General features: G+C 28.4%; 3 protein-coding genes across 6 annotated transcripts in view; all 3 read left to right on the plus strand.

Moving 5' to 3' along the window:
- Positions 1–347: 347 nt before the first annotated feature.
- On the plus strand, positions 348–7,257 carry LOC115723483 (pentatricopeptide repeat-containing protein At5g15010, mitochondrial). Of its 4 annotated transcripts, none has more exons than XM_030652977.2 (3): positions 348–2,659; positions 5,166–5,207; positions 6,964–7,257. In XM_030652977.2, exon 1 carries the CDS (start codon positions 778–780, stop codon positions 2,572–2,574), a length of 1,797 nt encoding a protein of 598 aa, XP_030508837.2. In that variant the 5' UTR covers positions 348–777; the 3' UTR covers positions 2,575–2,659; positions 5,166–5,207; positions 6,964–7,257. The 4 variants fall into 4 exon arrangements, with proteins under 4 accessions (XP_030508837.2, XP_030508834.2, XP_030508838.2 ...); XM_030652974.2 differs by having other exon boundaries at positions 6,993–7,257; XM_030652978.2 differs by lacking the exon at positions 6,964–7,257 and adding an exon at positions 5,435–5,585.
- Positions 6,236–23,718, plus strand: part of LOC115722892 (cytochrome P450 CYP94D108) — a 91,871-nt gene continuing 74,388 nt past the window's right edge. The window contains exon 1 of the mRNA XM_030652248.2: positions 6,236–6,254. The gene's annotated coding sequence lies outside the window, so the exon portion shown is untranslated. The remainder of the gene's footprint in view (positions 6,255–23,718) is intronic.
- On the plus strand, positions 18,726–20,938 carry LOC115723252 (NAC domain-containing protein 2). Its single transcript, XM_030652694.2, has 3 exons — positions 18,726–19,013; positions 19,125–19,456; positions 19,924–20,938. The coding sequence occupies exons 1-3, from the start codon at positions 18,851–18,853 to the stop codon at positions 20,674–20,676; spliced, it is 1,248 nt and encodes a 415-aa protein (XP_030508554.2). The 5' UTR covers positions 18,726–18,850; the 3' UTR covers positions 20,677–20,938.

The raw sequence follows: 23,718 nt of genomic DNA on the forward strand, positions 1-23,718 counted from the left end.
TCTTTTATTTTTACCCTCTTTTTTAAAGTCTATCATTTTTATCTCTTTTTTTAAACATTGTACCAATTTTGCCCCTGTCACTTCAAGATTCTCTCCATGTGACTCTCTTATGTTAGGGTATTTTGGGTGCAATACATATAAAAAGAGGTATGTTTCAAATAAATATAAAATTAGAGGTAAATTTGATTAATTGATTAATAAAAGGGGTATTTTTCAACTTACCCCTTTTAATTACTTAACAAGTCCTTGTTGGGCCTAAAACAAAGCCCAAACTAAAAAACCCCGAGCCCATAAGCTTTAAGATTACAGCCCAAATCTAATCGTAAAAGCTTTTCCTTCCTTTTATTTGATTTTATGCAATTTGTTGAGCATGAGTCGAAGTTCATGAGCTCCAATTACCATAGCAGTTAACTTAAAAAAACTGGACTTAGAAGAAGACAAGGACAGAGGTATGATATCATTGATATGGTTATGAACCAGAATTTCCAGTAATTTTCATTCTTTGGTTCTCAATTTGGCTTTGGTTGTTATTGGTAATGACTCTACAATTCACTTCTATGCTTTGTGATTGCTTTTTTCATTCAGTCATTTTCACAAACACCTTATGGTCATTGATGTTAGGCTGCTCAAGTTGATGTTTTTGTGGGATTTGAGTCCTTTATGTTTGTGGGGTTTCGTTTATTTATTTTTATAAACTATTTAAGCTCATTTTTGTTTGATTGCTTTGGGATTTTATGAGAGTTTTGGTGTTCTGAGTCCATTGAGAGTTATAGCAACATGAGAAGAGTTGGAGCCTTGTGCTCAATCATGGTTAAAGACCATCTGAATAAACTTACACCTGTAAGGTGTTTAACTCCTATTGTTGTTCATTTTGGCCTGTGGAATAGTGCCACACAGTCTCTATCTTCAGCTCCAATATGTTCCAATTGGCAAGTCTTGCCTTTCTGTACTTATGTCTCTTCAGACTCAAAAAGTGAAAGTTTAGATTTGTCTGTAGTGGGATTGAGTCAAAATGCTCTCATTGATGATGGTGATGACAATGAGGAAGAGAAGGATGAGGATGACAGTGATTGTGAAGATGTTCATTTACAACAATTGAATTCGTTAGAACATGAGGGTCTTGCTCAAGATATAAAAACTCTTGTGCATATACTACGGGACGAACTGTCTCGCTGTGAAATGAGGACAAAGCTCGACGAATGTGGTATAACAGCCTCATCAGAGTTAGTAATGCAGGTTCTTGCACAAGTTCGCAATGATTGGGAAGCATCATTCACCTTCTTTTTGTGGGCAGGAAAGCAGCCGGGTTATTCTCATTCCCTCCGCGAATACCATTCGATGATTTCCATTCTTGGGAAAATGAGAAAGTTTGACACCGCGTGGGCCTTGATTGATGAAATGAGAACTCGAAAAGATGGTCAATCTCTTGTCACTCCACAGACACTTTTGATCATGATTAGGAGATATTGTGCAGTCCATGATGTTGGGAGAGCTATAAATACTTTCTATGGTTACAAACAGTTTAAGTTTCCTGTGGGAATGGGTGAATTCCAAGGACTTCTTTCTGCTCTTTGCCGGTACAAGAACGTTCAAGATGCAGAACACTTACTCTTTTGCAACAAAGATACCTTCCCTTTTAATACCAAGAGCTTTAACATTGTCCTCAATGGATGGTGTAATATAATTGGTAGTCCACGCGAGGCACAGAGAATTTGGTGGGAGATGAGCAAGAGAGGCGTTCAACACGATGTTGTTTCGTTTGCAAGTATTATATCTTGCTATTCGAAATCAGGTAACTTGAATAAGGTTCTAAGGCTATTTAACAAAATGAAAGCAATGGAGATTGTTCCTGATAGGAAAGTTTATAATGCAATCATTCATGCTCTTGCTAAGGGTAGGTTTGTGAAAGAAGCTATCAATCTTTTGAGAACAATGGAAGGGAAAGGAATTACTCCGAATGCTGTCACATATAACTCACTGATCAAGCCTCTATGTAAGGCTCGAAAAATCGATGAAGCTAAACAGATCTTTGATGAGATGTTGCAGCACAAAATTTCAACCTCTGTTCAGACTTATCATGCCTTCTTCCGTGTTTTAAGAACCGGGGAAGAAGTCTTCATGCTCTTGGAAAAGATGAAAGAAATGGGCTGTGAACCAACTTCTGATACTTACATAATGTTGATAAGAAAGTTTTCTAGATGGAGGCAGCTGGATAATGTCTTTAAGTTGTGGAATGAGATGATTGATAGTGGAGTTAGTCCCGATCGCAGTTCGTATATAGTGCTGATACACGGGCTTTTCCTGAATGGACAGTTGGAGGAAGCATACAAATACTACATGGAAATGAAGGAAAGACAGTATTTGCCAGAGCCCAGGACTGAGGAAATGCTCCAAGCATGGGTGACTGGAAAGCACCAGATGGCAGACGTAGAAGACAATCAATTAAGATCTAGACAGCCATACGGGAAAACCATTCCTATCACAAAGAAAATTGATCAGCAAACACACTTTCTTCGGGAACCTGAGACTAGAAGTGTTGTTAGAGAAAGAGGTTTTTCTTTTTGGGATAAATAGAATTTCCTTGTTTTTGTTTAATTATTGGATGATAAATTTCGCCAGTGATCAACGGGACATGTTTCTCACAGGCTATACCATACAGGTGCACACCATTCTCCCTGCCAACCTCATCATTTATGTAATTACAATAGTGACTTTGGCCTTTTTCTTTTATCCCGCTCTATCACACAAACACACACACCAAGATTTTTTGTTCTCGTTAACTCTACTGATTGATGTTTTAATTCATTATGTGTTTTGAATTCTGTAAAACCGAGTTCTTGTAGTTCATTTGCTTTGTTAGTTCAAATTTCATCATGGATTCCTTACAATTAGTGTTGAACATTTATCCAGCTGCCTCCATCTAGAAAATTCGGAAAAATAAAAGCGGAATTGAAGCTTTACATTTACATGTGAAAACCTTATGGGGATGTTAACTGATTTCGAATTATGGAGGCCGAGTTGTCAAAGTCTTTTGTGGCTGTGTTCAGTGTTTCTAAGTTTGTGTCTTCTAATTTGTTTGTTAGCTTAGCCTATAAATACAGAGAGTTAGCCTTGTGAGAGAGGAGTGAATTTTGTATGAAATATTTAGTTTTTAGAATAAAATATTACTCACGGTGTTTACCAAGTTTCTCGAATAACTTGGGATTTTGTAATTGTTCTTGCTCTTATCAATAAACTACATTTCTTTCAATAACTGAATTGTGCACAAGTGTGTATCAGAGGAATTCTCTCATACAGATATAAAAGAAACTATTTATTTTTAGCTCATATAAGTATTCGTTGACAATGACAATGACAATGTACAGAACATCTATTCTTGTATTACGGTTTCATTGTGCTGGACTCAGTGATATGATTTGATAAGATTTCTTGCCTACAAATGATTTAGGACATGTTAATAAACTAGATTTGTTGTCTACAATATGTAACATGTAGTTTAATATCTTTGAAATTTGTTGGCTGAGAAAGTTTATCAAGGGTTTAAAATTGAATTAGTAAGATGAGATATTAAGATGAAAAGGTTAAAGATTGTTTTAGTCATTGGATTGAAGGATAGGGACACTCTTATGTGCTTTGTTGGTGTATTTGTATGTGAATTTAAGTTTCAATAATGAAGGGATGTTTTCTCTTCATAAGGACTCAAGAATAGATTCTCTTTAGTACGAAAGATTATAATTCAGAAGGCGGGCAATGAAAATCTAGGCGGGATTCCTTTCGAGCACAACATTGAATTATTTTGTTAGGATCAAGTCAAATGTGTAATGCATATCAGAATTTTCACAAGCACTATTGATATGCATAAAGGTTCAATTAATTTGTGACCATAGATACAGTGCAAGACTAACTTTAATGACTGACATTCATCTGAGGATTGTTAAGGTTGGTATAAAGGCCCTATTAGTGAACGAAAGACTATGATTGAGGGAATTAGCAGTAAGTGAGGACCCAATAAAAAGAAAAGTTAGGTTAGAAAAGGCTTATGAACATACAAGATCCTTAGTGGGTCCATAGAATTGAGCTATATATATATTCTATAATTTTTGTTGTTGATGATGAAAGTGATTGTGTAGCTATGGATTTCAATTTATTGTTCAAAATACAGAATATATCTCATTAACTTTTTCAGAACAAATAAAAATAAACTCTTTAGGGGTTTGTACTTAAAGATGATACCTTAGCCAGAAAGAAAAAAAAAAACTTAAGGGAAAGGGGTTATGCATTGTGTTTTATTAAACTCAATAATTATTGCAATTTATTATTTTTATCAATAGAGATATAAGTATCTTAATGTTTTGTAGTGATTGCCTGGAAAATGATTGCCATGCTTGACATAAAATTTCTTTTGATGATTACTGTGTATTTTTTAATTTTTATATTTGTGGAAGGCTTTAACATTCAATTTGAGTAGGTATATGTTGACATTAGTTCATTGCAAGTGTATGATTGGACTAAATTATACTTTCATTGTGTTTGGTGTGATCATGAAGAACTGAATTCTGAGCATTATTTATTGCAGGCCTAATAGTCATAGGACAATCTCATAGGGTCATCATTAGTGATTATTTGTAGCCCATTCAACATCTTTTCAGCTCAATCTACATCAATTTATGGTGTTATTTACATGGAACATACTATTGTTTAGTGATCAATTTGCTGTGTGGAAGATGCTCTGTATTCCGAATACCAAAAATTAACCGAAAATAAACAAAGTAAAAGTTCATTTTAAAAGATAATTATGTTTACTTTTTTGAACTGCTGCATATCTAGTTCCCACACTATTGATTTATATTGCTTCTTCTTTCTAATACAGAGATTATAAATACAATTATTGCTTGATGACTAATTAAGTTGATATTTTGCTGAAGAAAAACTATCTCTAAATGACAAAATGATGAAACATTTTCATTGGATTAAGAATTGAAAACCAAGCACTTGCTACTGGTGCAAATAGTATTGCCAATTAAGTATGAAATAATGCATTTTTTTTTTTGTTTGTTTGACTTATTTTGGTATTTTTTTTCCTTCTAAATATTTGTCATTATCCATTTTTTCTTCTCAATATACTTATTCAATTATTTATTTATTTGTATGATTTTCATTGACAGTGGATGCTGCACCAACAAATTAGATGCCACTTAAACATTCAGGTTAGCTTCAAATCCTATATATGATGTTTTTCCATGACATTTTTTACCACATAATATTGATAAAAGAGAGTGTAAAGCATAACCCCTTTTTCTTTTTGGAGTAATTTCTTAAGGCCTAACTAGTTTTTATATTATTTTCAAATGGGAAAATCTGGTTCATTAGCATTTGACTTTTGGATAAGAGCTCTCTCTCTCTACTCTATATATCCATCTAATCTATCTATTAGATTAGGTGAACTACACGTGGAAAACTACTGGTGGTCACAATCAAGACTTTTATTTTATTTTTTCACCCTGAAAATCAGCCATTATAGCTCTGCTTTGTTATAATGCCTTTGACTGGTCTAAGTTTTTATTGTAAATTTTATTCATTCTTCTCTCACGCCAAGTCAATTTTCCCTAACAAACTGAAGGTGACAATCAATAAAATCTTGGTCTTGGCTTAGAGTTCTAGGCAAGTGTTGGGGGTTGGGTCAAGTTATAATAATAACATTATATAATTATCTGGTGTGTTTATGTGTAGGAATATTGGATAATTAGAGTCTTGGGGTATTCATTTTTTAAATATTATCACTTATAACAATGCCCATATCTTTGTATTGTTGTTTATAAAAAGGTCTATGCATGTTTCTATAGACATAAAGAAATGGGCTTTTCTTTTTGTTTTTGTTCATCTTGATTTTGTCATTGAAATATCTATTATTATATATTGATTCAAATCTTTTATATTTGACTTGTGAGGACTTGAAAATTTAGGTACACAAGCTAAGCTAACCTTGTACATAGGAAAATAGAGGATGGAAAAACCTTGAACAATCCTATTTAATATATATTATGGAATAAGAATAACAAGAGTTTCATGCCACCTAATGTAATATAAGACCAAAGATAAAGTTAGTGCCCCATTATGGGTGGAATAAAAGTATATTATAAAAGAATAAATTTAGGATAATCATAACCCCTTTTTAGTATTGTTCTTTTTTCTTTTAGTAAAATGTTCCTAAAGCCATGGGAACAAACCCCATTTGATCATCATCATCATCATCATAATCATCATCATCCTATTCAACCAAATTTGTCTCATTCTATCTTTTATGCAAACCTCATTGTTCAACCACCATTTTGGCTGTATTATATATAGTGGGAGTCCCCCAAATCTACAAAATACCATATATATATAGGGATATGATTTTGTCCCGTGATGTACTTTCACGGAATGTATTCCGTGGTACATTAGATGGGTTTCAGGGTACATTAAATGAGTGTTAGGGTACGTTTCTACTTTTAACCCTAATTACCCCTAGATCAATCTCAGCCGTCAGATCAAATAATTCCCTCATCTGACGGTTGCCGTACATCACGGATTACAATCCGTGAAAGTACAATAACGGGACAAAATCATATCCCTATATATATATTTATTATCTGATAGTTTTTTCTTAATTAATATATTTATTTTTTGTTTACTGTAAAAAAAATAAAACAAATAATTAAGAAAAGATCTTAACTTTGCCGTGCTCAATCAATCTAAATGTTGAAAGCTTGTCACTTGTGTGGAAAATAAATAAAAAATTAAACAGTAATTTAGATTTTATTCACATATGCACGCATGCACACGTGTATCCATGTCTTCTTGGAGATGAATTCAAAGCAAAGTTTTGACTTAACAAATTAGTTATATTTGTATATATATCACCTCAAATATTTTATGCATTTTTTTTGTTGTTTTGTTGGTAACTAACACACACTGATTAAGGCTCCTTTTATGGGGTTGTTTTTGAACAGGTGTCTTAAGCTTTCTGCATGGAATAGGGTAATAGTAAAGTAAAGCTTTAGTTTCAATCCATGCACAACATTTACTAAAGAGGTTGGTAATTCATTCTCCTCAGATCTTTAAAATCTCTATGATGATGATATTGATGATGATGATGATTAATAAATGGTTGAGTAATAGTTGAGTTGGCCAAAACATAAAGAGAGATTGTGACACACATGATTATTTTTTTTGTGGATTAGATTTTTAGTTAAGGAAGATTCTGTTCTTTTGTGTTATTATTTATTATTATTGGTATATGCATTCTGACCAAAACAAAGTATATAAGAAAAAACTACGAGTTGTGTGGTGTAGTGGTAAGAAAGCTTTTATTGGCATCATTTTTTTATTTAGGTTAAGGGTTCAAATCCCGCCACAGCTCCTCAATGGGAGGGATTATATGTTGGCCCTTAGGGAGGCTAGCTGACTGTGGCGGTACCATCTTTAATTGGATGAGAATTCTCGGAGATGCAATTACTGATGACCCAATAAATAGCATGAAGTATGAGGCTCTTATAGTTAGCACGTAGTCTCTAAAACTATCAAAACACCGAAAATATAGAAAAATAATCTGCATCACATGATTTTTTGTTCTTTCCGAGCTATATAAGAAAAAGTAAAAAATATAAAAAAGAAAGGGCATATAATTATGCTAAATTCCTTTTTTCTAATTCCACGTGTTAAAAGAGAAAGCAAAACCAATGAGAGGATATGAATGAACGTAGTAGTAGAGTGTTGTAGTAGTAATATTAATACTTTAGAGATAGATTAAGTCTTTATCAAAGACTTTTTTAAATTTGATAAACAGGACAATTGAGTTGATGTTCCCATAATGAAGTGAGAGAGTTTTTATTTATTTATTTATTTATTTATTTTTACATAATAATGATCAAAGTTATTATAAGAAGTAACATCATTACTCATGACATGCCATGCTTTGATATATTTGATTGGTCAAGTATGAATGCTAGGCTGGCACATACTACTATTTACCATTAAATTTTATCCCATATTTTCCACCTAAAAACTAAAAAGCCAAGAAAAATTTTATGGTGTATGTTTGATTTCAGATAGTTTTAATCTTAATTTTGTTGTATATACAATGTAATTGTTTAAAACATATTGTAAAATTTTTGAAAAATTTTAAAAAATTTGAGCAAAAACTAAGGTTCAAACAATCTAATGCACACATGTCTCTTTTATTTTATACGCATGTGAAATTAATTGACAGTTAGAATCTTACTTTTTGTATTTTAAATTATTGGAATTTCTCAAAACATTGTAAAATGTTTTAAATAAAAAAAATACACAAAAGAGGTGCAGCATAGAAGCAACCAAAAACAAATATCTAAAACAATGCCAAATAAGTCCTTACTATTGTTGTTCTTGTTCATAACTTTCATTATTTATTTACTTATTTTTCTTTAGTGGATTCTTTTGAAAAAAAAACAAGATTCAATTCAAACAATTTATTGCAAGTGTGTGAAATACCCTAATAAAAATTTTCTCAAAATTTTGTAAGTATCTTAAATAATTATAATATAAAAGATTACAACTAATCAGATATCGATAGCGCGAAGGGGGTGCACCATAAAAACACCTAAAAACGAATATCTAAAACAATGCCAAATAAGTCCTTACTATTGTTGTTCTTGTTCATAACTTTCATTATTTCTTTACTTATTTTTCTTTAGTGGATTCTTTTGAAAAAAAACAAGATTCAATTCAAACAATTTATTGCAAGCGTGTGAAATACCCTAATAAAAATTTTCTCAAAATTTTGTAAGTATCTTAAATAATTATAATATAAAAGATTACAACTAATCAGATATCGATAGCGCGAAGGGGGTGCACCATAAAAACACCTAAAAACAATTATCCAAAACAATGCCAAATAAGTCCTTACTATTGTTGTTGATGTTGTTGTTCATAACTTTCATTATTAATTAATTTTTCTTTTGTGGATTCTTTTCAAGTATGGGGGTTGAGATATGGAAAGAAACTACTTGGTGGGTTCTCCACGCTACATAATAATTTAAAGGAAAGAGCATCATATTATTATGCATAGGATAATGACTCTCTTCTAAGTTTCTGGAGATTGGTATAATTGAATTGATGACTAAACCAGTAAAGGGTATCTTTTTTTTTTTCATGATTGGGACTGACCCAAATTCCCAAAACTGAATATGAATGTTCATCAATTATTTGTTTGATGTTTTTTTCTGGCTGTGGACAAGTTTCTTTCTCTGTTTGTTGTGTTTGTGTGTATATAATAATCTACATCTGTAAAGGAGTATACTTAAAAATTGTTATAATGATCTTCAATTAGGTCATCTCTATAAGACCCCATAAAGATTATTGGTTGAAAGTTGTAATTGACTTATTAGAGATCACCTCAACTAATGACTAATCTGAACACTTATTATTTTTTTTTTTTAAGTGAAAGTGGCTAAAAAAGAATTGTCCACTCAAGCTTTAATAACTTTGCTAAAAATAGATTTAAAAGATAATGAATTGATCATTTGGGTTTGTGTTGTTTTGTGGATTGGATAGGAAATAGGATAAGCTTTGATAAAGGTTGAACTTTTAATCAATGGTTCTAATTGGATAGGAACTTATTTTTTCTAAGTTGTAACTTACTCTAAAAAGGAAAAAAGAAATGAATCTTATCTAATGCTTTAAAAAGTAGAAATGGTCTCTCATGGGCTTTACTTAGTTGACTAGTAATAAGGTTTACATTAATTATAGGAGTAATTTCCATTACTTAAATTTAGAAGTTTTTGATAATTAATCAATTATTGGGCAATTTTCTAGTACTCCCATTGAAAAAAAATATATCGGTGTACTCTTTCGTATAAGATTATTTACAAATTATATTTTGAAATTTTTTTACACACAATTTTACGTAAAAGATAAACGTGCAACTTAATATTTCAACACTGTTTATGGTATTGTATATTATTCAGAATTTCTTGAAAAAAAAAACGTGTTTATTATAATTATAATGTACACAATAATATAAAAAAAATTCGTAATATAACTATTTGAGAGCCAAAAATATGTAGTAAGGAGTTTACTGACACTATCCATTTTAAATAAAACAGCTTAAAATTGTGGTAATTTATTTGTGGGTGTACTAAGTCTAAATATGGGCATTGTACTATGGATAAGAGAATCACTTCTCATTTACTAAAACGTGCTCTTTTCACATATCTAATTAATTAGATTACATTGTAACTAACTCCTTAAAAAAAAAAATTAAGTGAAATTCTAAGAAAGAGTATGGAAATTTCTTGTCAAAATTTTCATGACACTAGTTTTAAAAAGTTGAATATATAAAACGTAGGTTATTTAATTTTGTTGTTAACTATTGGGGTAGTGGTCTTCATTAATGAGCTTTAAATGCTAAGAAGACTAATGAGTGATGGTTCGTGAATTAAAATGTTTTATATGAGTAATTTGCGGCAAAACCCCCTCAACTATCAATTTATTTACAAAAAACTATCCAACCTCATATTTTAGTGGGAAAACCCTCAAAAGTACTGTTTCGTTTACATTTTAAGGTGTCGTCTATTCAGCCTCATTAAGTCTTAATTTTGCCCACGTGGCAATGACAAGTCACTAAAAAATTATCCTACGTGGCCATGTTTTACAAAATAAAATTAAAATAAAAACAAAAAATTTAAGAGTAATTTGCGGCAAAACTCCCCCGACTATCAATTTACTTGCAAAAAACCATCTAACCTTAAAGTTTTTTGGATGGTTTTTTGCAAGTAAATTGATAGTTGGGGGAGTTTTGCCGCAAATTACTCTTAAAGTTTTATTTTTATTTTGTAAAATATGGCCACATAGGATAATTTTTTAGTGACTTGTCATTGCCACGTGGACAAAATTAGAACTTAACGAGGCTGGACAGATTACACCTTAAAAATGTAAACGGAACAGTACTTTGGAGGGTTTTCCCACCAAAATATGAGGTTGGATGGTTTTTTGCAAGTAAATTGATAGTTGGGGGGATTTTGCCGCAAATTACTCTATTATTATTAGAGTAAAGAAATTAAAGGTTGGTTTGGTATACTTATATGAAGTTGTATGATATAAATATATCATATTTTTGTAAATACTTTATGAAATTTTTATTTATATTAAAATATTATGTGTATGCATACATAAGTCAATTCAAAATATAATACTATTTACTAAACGAACCGCAAAGGTATTGTTATTGGGCAATAGTGATAGACAAAGGTGGTGTCTTATAAATAATTAATGATATTGTACAATAGGCTAATTATAATTTTTATCAACAAATTTTGATATGTATTAAATCATACTCTTGGAGCTTTTTAAGCTGTTAAAAATTACCACCAAACTATTTAGATTGTTGGAACAAAGAATTTTTGTCCAATTTTATTCAATTTTATTAGCGTGACGTGACAGTTGTTCATGTATTAAATAGTATCTCTAAACTTTAATATCTATCAAATCGTTTCCACTGAATTTTGACATGTATCGAATTGTGTCCCCCTAAATTTTCATCAATGTTAGGTTTCTATTAGTAAAATTAGACAAAAGTTCATGAACCTAACAATCTTAATAGTTTGAAAAAAATTTAACAGTCTAAAAAATTCAATGGACATGATGTAATACATATTAAAATTTAGGTGATAAAAATTTTAATTAGCCTTTATAATAATTATTAGATTAAAATTATGTGAGATTTTAATTGCTTAAATAACAACTATGGATATTTTTAGCATTTGTCATAAATTAAATATACTATAAATTTTGGCATCATATTTGTATTTGGGTTTTTAGTTTATTTTACTAAATTTATACTCTTTGTGGAGGGAAGATGTACACGTATTAATATTTAGTACTATTGATCAAGAGAATTTATTAAGGTGGTGTGTAGAGATATTATTGAATTAATTATTATTATTATATTATTTAAGAAAAAGTAGAAAAAGAATGAGTAATTCATTTGTAAAATAATGCATCATGAAAATAATAATAAAATAATATATAAAATAATAAAATTTTGTCAAGTCAATACTACATAGGAAGACTTAAATAAAAATAGAATGATTCTAAATAAGTGGATGTTTGGTATGGACTATGGAGTAATATTAGTATCTGAAAAAGGGTCTCAAAACAATACATTGTTTCTTACAAGTTTTAGTTTTTTTTTTATTCTTAAAAAAGAAAAAGAAAATATATAAGATTTTTTTTTAATTCTTAGAAAGGAAAAAAGAAATGGGAAGATGTACATTTTCCCCTCCAAAGGGATAAAAATCATATAAACATGTTTAATTTTAAAAGTAAAAATGAAAAGTTACAACATTTTCATGCACAACCTAACATTGTCATGACTCATAAATCTAACACTACTATATTGTTCCAAATAATCACATTAGAGCACTTCTAATAATTTTTTTTATCCTTTAAAATATATTATTAAAATTTTATTTTACTTAAATAAAAATATGATAAAATTTTTTATTTTTTATTTTAAGCCCCAAAGAATATGGACCCTAAGCACCACGGGCGTAGTCTGCTTATACCGGTCTTGTTAATACTTTGAGAGGAACTTTTAACAGTGTTAAAACTAAGAGCATTGCTATTAGACACTAATGGTGCCTAACACCTTCTCGACATGTCGCGTTGCAATTAGCTAGCGATACTCCTTAAAAATTATTATATTAAATTATACGGGACTCGATACTTAGTTAGATATTGACAAGTAGGAGGGTGCTAAATACTACTGGTACCTTTTAACATTTCTCTAAAATTAATTTGAGAGATAAAAACCTTAATTAGCTAAGTAATTATATTATAATTAAAGTAAAGAAAAGAGGATAAGGTTGAAGTTGAAGAGAGATGAATAGTTACGGCATGGGATCATAATATTAGTGACCATCAACAACGACTCTCACACTACTCACTACCTTCCTTCTTATTTGCCCTTTTCTATTTATTTATTTTTAATATTTTAAATTGAAGATCCATTGTCAAAAACACGTGTCATTATTGTATTTTTAAACCAAAAAATGTAAACAATAAAAAGACTATAATGAACCAATTTAGCCAGCCGCCATCTTTTTTTTTTTTTCATCTTTGCTAACTATAATATAAGAGGATCAAGTGGTGCAGATTTTTTTCCTACCTCTTCGGCCATTTTAATAAGAATAATTAACTTTTTTAGTCCCTCTACTTATGACACTATACTATGATGCCCCTTAATTTATAAGTGTAGTTAAAAATACCCCCTAAAATATATCAGTTGGAATAGTATAATCCTTCTATCTAATTCTGTTAAAATTGACTAAAGTTGACTGTTAAATTAATAATGTGGCATTATACATAGATAGTAGTTGAAAAATTATATACCATTAGGAAAATAAATTACAAGTCATAAAAATTACAATCACAGGAAAAAAAAAGAAAAATAACATCCCAAAAAATAGAATATCATTACCTTAATTTTCCAAAAATCCCATGTTCTTTCTAGTGATATCCATCTCTTCAAATACTGTAGAATCCTAATTTTACACCTTTTTCTAATTTCAACGGCTAAAAAACGATTGGAATTATTTTAATAAAATTATTTTTATTAATTTTTTTTAAAAGGTTATGAAATCATTTTTTAATCATCTTTCATTGTCAGTTATTATGCCACCTCATAGTCAATTTTCCCTCTAAAAAGAGATGAAATTACTACTCTATCCTTTGTTATAATACCACATCATCAATACAAACAGTATTTTTAAACAAAATAAACAGAAGGACTAAATGTATGCATATAAAATTATACAAGGACTATTTGTAACAAGCTGAATAGATTAAGGGGCATAATAGTATATTGTCATAAGTACAGGGGGTAAAAAAGATAATTATTCTTTTAATAATTTTAGGGATTATGTGTCAATTATAGAGATTTTATACCTCAGTGTATTTTAATTGAGTCATCAATAGATAACACCACGTACAACAAGCTAGCTTTCAGAAGGGCAAATCCTTTAATCCATTTCGGGAGGAACCGTGTAGTGAGTTTGGAACCTTTGACCTAAATGGAAAAAGATACCAATAAAAAATATTCCTACGACGCCATCTTTTTTTTTTCACTCCCCTACATAACCACCACATTTCTTATTTATTTTTCTTATTTTTATTAAAATAATTTGTGACGTAAATATTTATATTTAACTTTCAGTTGTAGATAAATACTTAAGTTAAATTTTTGACGATATTAATAAATAATTATATTTTTAGAACTTCTGTAAATGTCTAGTCGTTAAGTGTCAAGTTATTATCTACGCTTCATTTTCTTATTGGTATATTTAATTTAACTTTAAATAAAAATAAAAATTTAATAATCTGAATTAATCAAGGACTACCATGTGGGCATTGACTTGACAGATTATGTATCTACAAAAGTTTTAGATTTATAATATAGGTATTATTACCGTAAAAATTTAAACTTAAATATTTATCCATAACCAAAATTAAATTTAAGTATTTATATTACAAATTACTCACATTATTATTAATTTATTAACAACACATATTTTATTAAAAATAAATAAATAAAAAATCAAATGTATGTACACACAACACTATTCTATGTGACCCATCACTACTAAAAGTACTACTACACTTTGGAATCAAAACTTTTTGAAACTTAGGACAAATAATAATAGTGCTACCCAAAAGAAAAGATGAACGAGCCAATTGTAAAGTTATTAAATTACTATTTGGTTTTGTATTTGTTTCTTTTTGTTTTTGACAAATACTAACACCAATTTATATTGAAACAAGGAGATGTATTATCTTCATTCTCTTATTATAGTCTTTTAGTTAATTTTCATATGCCTAAAAATATATATCGAAATATTTTTTATTCAATTTTTTTTTTTCATGACGATGTTTATTATAGTTACAATATTATTCTTATAAATTTTTAAAAAATTTCAAATAGCTTACAGTATCGAAAAATAGATTTAAAATTTTTTAAATACGCGTAATAAATTAAAATATTAGTAATTTTATTTTTAGCATTATAAATTATTAGAATTTTTTAAAAAATTTAATATTTTTTTTGAAAAATTAAGAGTGTCCTCTTTTGGCAAAGGGAAAAATTAAATGTATATAAAATTCTAAATTATATATGGTACCCATAATAAGTTTTAAAATAATTTACTTCACGAGTGCTTATAAAATAGACATGAAAATACATTGTTTCGTATTGTTAATATAGTAAATATAAAAAACAAAAATTGAATTATAATTTCTCCAAATATAAAAAACGAAAATGATTCTACCAAAGGATGCCCTACTAATTTTTTTTCTTTCCAAAATTAGATTATTATTTGTTTGAAATTTCTTATACTTATTTTCATTTTCAAAATGAGGGACCATGGCCAATCCTAGTCCCCTACCTATGTCATTAATTGCTACTCTCCTTTTCCATGCTTTCTTTCAAGTGTTATTTTATGACTATTACACTTCTTTTTTCTTTCTTTATAATTTATTATATTTTATGTTGTCATATATCTATTCTATTATACTATTACTAGTATTAGATAGCATCTCATTTAAATAAAATATGAAAAACAATATAATTTGATATATATATATATAGGATAATGCTATGGTAGGACCTAGTAAAAGTTCCCTACCGGTAGGAAACTTTTTTTCTAACCGTTGATTTTAGATCTTGTGGTTATTATGAAGTAAGGTATATACTCTTACTATAGGACTGCTTATATACAATTAAAACTTTATACATATTATAATAATATTTTAATAATATATTTATTTTAAAAAATAAAATAATATTAATAATTAAAAAATTATTAATTTTTATTTTTTAATTATTATTATTATTATTTTCTAAAATTAATTTAAATTATTTTTATATAGATATTTATTTTCAAAAATTCTTCTGATATCGGATAGCTTGAATAATTTTATATGCTCTTTAATTGGAACCGTACCAACTTGTTTCTCTTAAACTCAATTTTTTTGGCAGAAAAAATAATATCAAACCGAATTAATTAATTTTTTTTATAAGTGACGTCTCAAAAGAGCAGCCAAATAAAAAAATAAAAACCACTGAAAAAACAGTCAATAACACCAGAATCACACACAGCCTAAAAGAAAAACAAAGAAAAGACTAGGTGTAAACATAAAAAATAAAAAAAAAAAAAAAAAAAAAAACCATTAGTAAATTATGAAAAGCCAAAAAAATAAGAAGCCAAAAAAATGAGTTTAGAAAAAATAATTCTTTTTTGAAAATAAATACCAATATAAAAATAATTCAAAATAACTTTTAAAAAAAATAATTCAAAATAACTTTTAAAAAAATAATTCAAAATAAAAATTAATAAAATTTTTAGTTATTAATATTATTTTTTTAAAAAAATAAATATAATTAAATATTATTATAATATGTATAAAGTTTTAATCGTATACAAGCAGTCTTATCGTAAGAGTATACACCTTACATCATAATAACCACATGATCTAAAATCAATGGTCAAAAAAAGTTCCCTACCGGTAGGGAACTTTTGTTAGGTCCTACCATAGTCTTGCCCTATATATATATTCAAAAAGTTATTAATAAACTTATAAATAATTTTGAAGTTTGCTACTTTTGATCTCTATAAGACACTTTTAATTTCAAGTTATTGAATTATTTAACAATGTATATATATATATTTTTTTAAATATTATGCTCAAGTCTTAATATTGCATCTTAAATTATTTAGTATTGTTATTAAGTATTAGCGATATGTAAAACTATTGACTCAAATGATAAGTAATTTTTATAATAATTAGGCTAATTAGTAATTTTTCTCCCTGAACTTTGACATGTACTAAATCGTGCCCCCTGAACTTTTTTTGCCGTTAAAAATTCCCCTCGAACTATTGAGATTGTTAAATTTAAGGACTTTTGTCTAATTTTAGTAAAAAAATTCTAACATGGATGAAAGTTCAAGGGACATGATTTAGTACATATCAAAGTTTGAGGGGCATGATTTGGTAGATATCAAAGTCTGGGGAGCATGGTTTAGTACATAAACAATCACTGAAACAGTAAAATTGAATGAAATTAGACAAAAGTCCTTAAATTTAACAATCTTAATAGTTCGGGGGGAATTTTTAACAGTCAAAAAAGTTCAGGGGGCACGATTTACTACATGTCAAAGTTCAGGGGGAAAAATTACTAATTAGCCTAATAATTATTAAATTAAAATATATAAAACTCAAATACATAATTACACAAATAAAGATATAATACTTCATAATGATGCTATTAAAGTACACCTTTTAACACTCATTTAAGAGTATCTCTAATGATAAAACTTTAGAGATTACTTAGTGAGGTGGACATATTATGTGGCAAAATATTGAGATACTATACCATTGGAGAAAAAATAATGTCATTCTATAAATTTATATGAATGCTATTCATTTTTTTTTTAAATAAAAAATTGAAGCTAAAAAATTATTGTAGCTAAAAATTAGGATATATATTAAATAATAATATGTGAGATCATAATTATAGTATTTTTAAATAGTATAATACATTGAAGTATTTTTAGAAGTAAGAGTGGCAAAATGATATGAAAAAAAGATAAAATAAAATATTACATTTTTAGATGATTTATAAATTTTTAGCATACTTAAGATGCTACTATTGGAGATGCTCTAAGGGCTCAGTTTGATAGGCCGTAAGGATCGTATTGTATTAAATAACAACTAACACTATGTTTGAATAAAATTTTGTATTGTATTAATTATTATAACCATAAATTTTAATGTAATATGAATCATATTTTTTGCATGCTAAATATGAATTATATTATTTACTACATAACAAATAATTTGTATTAAAATATTTAGAAAAGGGTCTGGGCTCTAGACCTTGATCTCGGACCCGAATCTCGAACATGGACCTTGACACAGATCGAAGATCGGGTCTGGAGTTAGGATCAAGTTATGAGATAGTATAATTTTACATAAACTTTTAATAAAGTTAATACCAAATACCAAAGTTAATACCAAATATTAATATAATACATTACAATTTAATATTATATTATACAGTATAATACAATACATTATACAATACAATGTACTAAATAAGCTTAAATTATTTATTATTTAATACTTTACATTATAATTTAACATAATACTATACAGTACACAACAACACGGTGTAACAAATGAGCTTAAATCATTTATATCCACACTAAAACCCAAATATAACAATTACCTTATTTAACATCAATTTATTTTAAACTAGGACCTCAATATGTCCAATCCAAAAAAATGATTCCTTCCAAATTTGTAAGTACCATCACATAATAAAATCATCAACCAAATCCAAGCCCTATATCCACATTTTTTCCTCTCTTCAATTATGCCTTTCCTTCCACACATATCTTTTTTTTTTTTTTGAGATAATCCTTCCACACATATCTAACTCATGATAACAATTACAATAATAATAATTAATATAATAATTATACATTTATAAATAATTTTTCTTTCTTTCTTTTTTTATTTTTTATTTTTTATTTTTTTTATTTTGGCTTTTTCATCCCCCTTAGTCTAAGACCTAATCTAACTTTTTTTGTTGTTGTTTTTTCCGAATAACGACAAAATTCCACAACCATAAAAGGAGTTCCCAACTTCCTCTTCTAAAATTTCAATCCTCTTTTCTTTCATTAAATTCTATCTTTGTGAGAGAAAATATTTTTTTATCTTTCCTTCTTCATTTTCATTTTTTTTTTTCAATTAAAAATTTTCCAAAAAAAAAAAAATGAAGAACCCACAATCAAATCTTCCACCAGGGTTTAGATTCCACCCAACAGATGAAGAACTCATTCTTCATTACCTAAGAAAAAGAATAAATTCAACACCTTTACCAGTTTCCATAATTGCTGAGGTTGATATTTACAAGTTTGATCCATGGCAATTACCAGGTTAGTTGGTCAAAAAAAAAAATCAAAACTTTATTATAACATATATATAACATAGTATATTATAACTAAATTAACTAACTTTTTCCTTTTGTTATTGTTATTGTTATTCAGAAAAGGCTTTGTTTGGAGAGAAAGAATGGTACTTTTTTAGTCCAAGAGATAGAAAATACCCAAATGGAGCTAGGCCAAATAGGGCAGCTGCATCTGGGTATTGGAAAGCCACAGGGACTGATAAAACTATAATCTCTTCTTCTTTATGTTCTTCTTCTTCATATCATCAAAATATTGGTGTTAAAAAAGCTCTTGTGTTCTATAAAGGAAGGCCTCCAAAGGGTGTTAAGACCAATTGGATTATGCATGAATATCGTCTAGCTGAATCTCCAACCTATGCTTATAATTCCAAACTCAACAACATAAACAAGGTTAAAGATTCTTCTATGAGGGTGAGTGACACGTGTCAATTAAAGATTGGTTTTTTATTAGTTTATGTCAATTGGGTCAATTTATTTTTATCAAAGATTGAGACTTTTTATTCTTATCATGAATAGTATATAATATATAGTCATGCGCATATAACTCCAAACTCATCAATAACAACAATAACAAGCTAAATAGAAATGCTGAATATAATTGGTGTAGTATTTGTTTATGGGTGATATTTTTATTAGTGTAATTAATTAATTATGGAGTTTTATATAATTTAATTTAATAATTTTTAAAAAATATGGTCACAAAGTAATATTCTAAATTTGAGGGTGATTAACACGTGTCACAGTTAAAGATTGGATTTTTATTAGTTTATGTCAATTGGGTCAATTTATTTTTATTAAAGATTGAAACTTTCTTATCAAGAATAGTATATATACTCTGTTCATTTTTGAAGACTTTTTTTTTTTTTTTGTTGTTGTAGTTGGACGATTGGGTACTTTGTCGTATCTACAAAAAAACAAATGTAGTACAACAACAACATCATCAAACGACAACAACTATGGCAAGTGATTATCTTAATCATCATCATCAAGAAGAAGAAGAAGAACAACAACAACAATTTATCCAAGAAGCCCTTTTGTCATCTTCTTCACCATCATGCTTGAAAGGGGACCAAGAAAAGTACTACTCCATTATCAAGCCTCAAAAATCTTCTTCATTCTCAAACTTGTTGGATTACTCTATACTAAGTAGTTTATTATCAGATTGTCCAAATAATAACAACTCATCATCAATTGGGTTTGGTGTTAATGATGATTATGATAATAATCACTACAACAACTCAATGATTAGTAATATTCAAGACCAAAATCAACAACAAAGTTTCTTCAATAATAGTGTTACTAACACTCCTACTGATTCATTTACCGGTAATTACATGGTTCAGCGAAATTGTCATAATAATAATAACAATAATAATAAGCTTCCTCAGCTTGAGCAGCTACCACTACCGCCGCCACCAATAAGTGTCGAAAATCATCGATTTAAGCGCCAAAGATCGAGCTCGGATGAATTGATGCAATGCCCACCACAACCACCATCAAAAAAATGCATGGTGAACAATAATTGTTGCAATAATGTTCAATCATCAGCTGAGTACAATTATATGAATCAGTACTTGTTGTTGAATAATCAGCAATTGTTTTTGAGCCCTGAGCTTCAATTTCAAGGATAAGACAATAATTAGGAATAAGAACACACAAGATTAAGAAAAATATTGATGAGAAGAAGGGTAAGTAGGGACATGTTTGTTGTTGTTGTGAGATTTTTATGTTGTTAGAAAGAGGAATGTTTGGATAGGAAATATTTTGGTAAAAAAGGGTGTTAATTTAATATATTAGATTAAAATATGAAAGATCATTACTCATCAAGTAGAATTGTACTATATATAGTTTCAAATGATTTTATTAGAGATTGATTTTACACTTTTGCTCATATATTATATATTGCTACCATTTATTATTAAAAAGAATTAGTTTAGTTATTTTTTAATTAAATTAAAAGTCATTTTTTCTTTGGTTATTAAACTTTGTTTAATTAATTTGTTGGGATATTAACCCCAAAGTACGTCTCGCATTGAGAAAATGAGTAATAGTAGTTATCTTGAATATAAAATATTTCACTACTTTATTAGTATTAAATTTTTTAGAAAAGTTTCTAAAAAACAAAATGGTAAGACTTAAATCCAAAAGAGATAATATCATATTTGTGTGGAACTCAAAATGAAGTGGAAGAAGGGCCCAACATAATCAAATAGTGAAAAATCCAAAAAAAAAAAAAAAAAAAAAAAAACACTTACTTTAAGTAAAGTTGTTTACTTTTAAAAACAAGACTGCATGTCATACGTATAGTTTTTTAAGAACAACGTTTGTTTTTTTTGTCTTGTAAATTACCATGATACCATTCAATCTTGTTTACGATCAAAACAATAATAGAGTCACACACATATATATATATATATATATATATATAAAGAGAATTGCTAAAATATATTTTTGGTGTTTAGTATTTTGTTTAGTATCATTATTATTGGTATAATTATGTATTGGGTTACATATAACAAAAGAAAATAATTTTTAAAAAATATTACTAATTAAGTAATCGTAAGACAATACCTATACAAAAATATTAAATACTACTAGTGTTTAATAAAAATACTCGTATAAAAATTATTATATTTAGAGGTACAAAAATTACCAATGGTTGTGATTGGCCTTGGAGTTGGTTGTTAAGGGTTATATCATTTAGGTTATGTATTACTTATTATTACTACAAAGTTTGATTAGATGTATTTTAAATATTTGACTATATATTATTATTATTACAAGTTTGATTATAGATGTATTTATTAATGAGGATGATTATTATTATTATATATTCTTCAATTGTTTTATGTATGTATTAAGAGAAAGTTTTGTAATATCTTCTTTTGTTAGTGGTTACACTAACATATAAGTGATTGATTTTGATTTTGAATATCTGAAATTAATTAGTCTTATCACTAAAAGCTTGCATAACTTAGATTCTTCAATACTCAAATTTATTTATAACACAATTATTAATTTCAGATATATTGGCCGGTGGCAAGAAATTAATTGAAATATTAAGCTGTCATGTTGAAAATACTATTATGAGTTAGAAAATATAATATTTAATTAGTTCTATAAGAAACATTACTAGAAAGTAAAGAATATTTAACAAAAATAATTATCTTTTTCATAATAATTTTTTATACAAAATACATAATTTTAATAAGGGATTTTTTCATTTTTACACTTTAAACCAGTTTTTTTTTTTTTTTTGCATTTTTACGGAATTATACATAGAAATCCCTATTGCAACTAGCGTTGTAACTCAAATTGTAACAAAAAATCGTATATAAATCCCTATTGCAACTAACGCTGTAACCACTTTAGAAACCCAAACTGTAAATTTGAAAAAAACAATTAAAAAACAGTATATAGAGTAATTCTCCTTTTAATAATAATCATACAAATTTATGAAATAATTAGTAATGTTTTAATAAGGTATGAATAAATTGTGCATTTATATATTTATATATTTGATAAAATTAACCTAATATAGTATTTATTCAATTATTAAAATTTTAATATGAAACTGAATAAAAATTTTGAAGTGGCATCATTTAGTGGTGTAGGAATTTTGCCTATTTTGCCCTACACACAATAGAAACAAATCAAGCATTACCCAAGGTCAAAACTGACCTTTCACCCTTAGTCAAACCTCAGTTGACTCGAATAGTTATAGGGCTAAACGACAAGCATCAACCCCAAACGACAAGTCGTTTATGCTTAACCCTAATTAAAAACATTACCCTCTAGAACCAATTCATTCACACACACTCTTAGCCAAAGATCGAAACCCTAGCAGAGCTTCGAGTTTCTTGAGAGTAAGACTGCATACAACCCAAAAAATCCCAATCAAACCTTTCCATATCAAAAATAAACCCTAGATTCATACACAAACAGATAAACACAATAGTAAGAGCAAAAGAAAAAAATTAGAAAGAGTGCACCAAGATTTATAGAGGTTCCCCAAATATTGTTGGGTACATCCTCTTAGAGCTCGCCTCAGAAAAGCTCTTTTCCACTAGTAGATTTTCAAGATAAAAAAGTTACAAAGTAGGATTCCAAATCACAGGTACGATTGGTAATCCATTTTATATTACAGTGTTTATTTTCTCTCTCTTTCTCTGCTAATTTCTTCTTCTTCTTTTTCTGTGTATGTCTCCTATTGGTTTGGATCTCTGAGCCCTAAACCTAGGGCTCCAAGACTTAACCTCTGTAAATCTATTCCTCTCCAAATTTTTTGATATGATCTCTATTTTTCAGTTTGGTTTGCATGTATTTATAGCTGTAGGGTAGAAGAGAAAGCTGGGAGTTAGTTGCAACAGTTTTAACAAACTTTGCAACTAACTACTAGTTCTGTCACAGTAGGTTGTTAGAGGCCGAAGGCCACTTAGGTTTAATGCTTTGTATTTCTTGTTAAACAATGCTGATCTGGACAGTACATGTGGAGATTTATTTCAACAAGTGGTATTACTTACTTCTCTCCTCACAAAAAAAGATTTTAAATTTGAATTGACTTTCTTAGCCGTATTGCAAGGATGTTGCCAAATGACAAGTTTGATTTGTTTTGTTGTATTTGGTCTTGCAGGCTTTGTATATGCATAATTGTGCATTGTATTATTCTTTTG

The sequence above is a fragment of the Cannabis sativa genome, chromosome 9 (genome assembly GCF_029168945.1).
Source record: "Cannabis sativa cultivar Pink pepper isolate KNU-18-1 chromosome 9, ASM2916894v1, whole genome shotgun sequence".
Lineage (NCBI taxonomy): Eukaryota > Viridiplantae > Streptophyta > Magnoliopsida > Rosales > Cannabaceae > Cannabis > Cannabis sativa.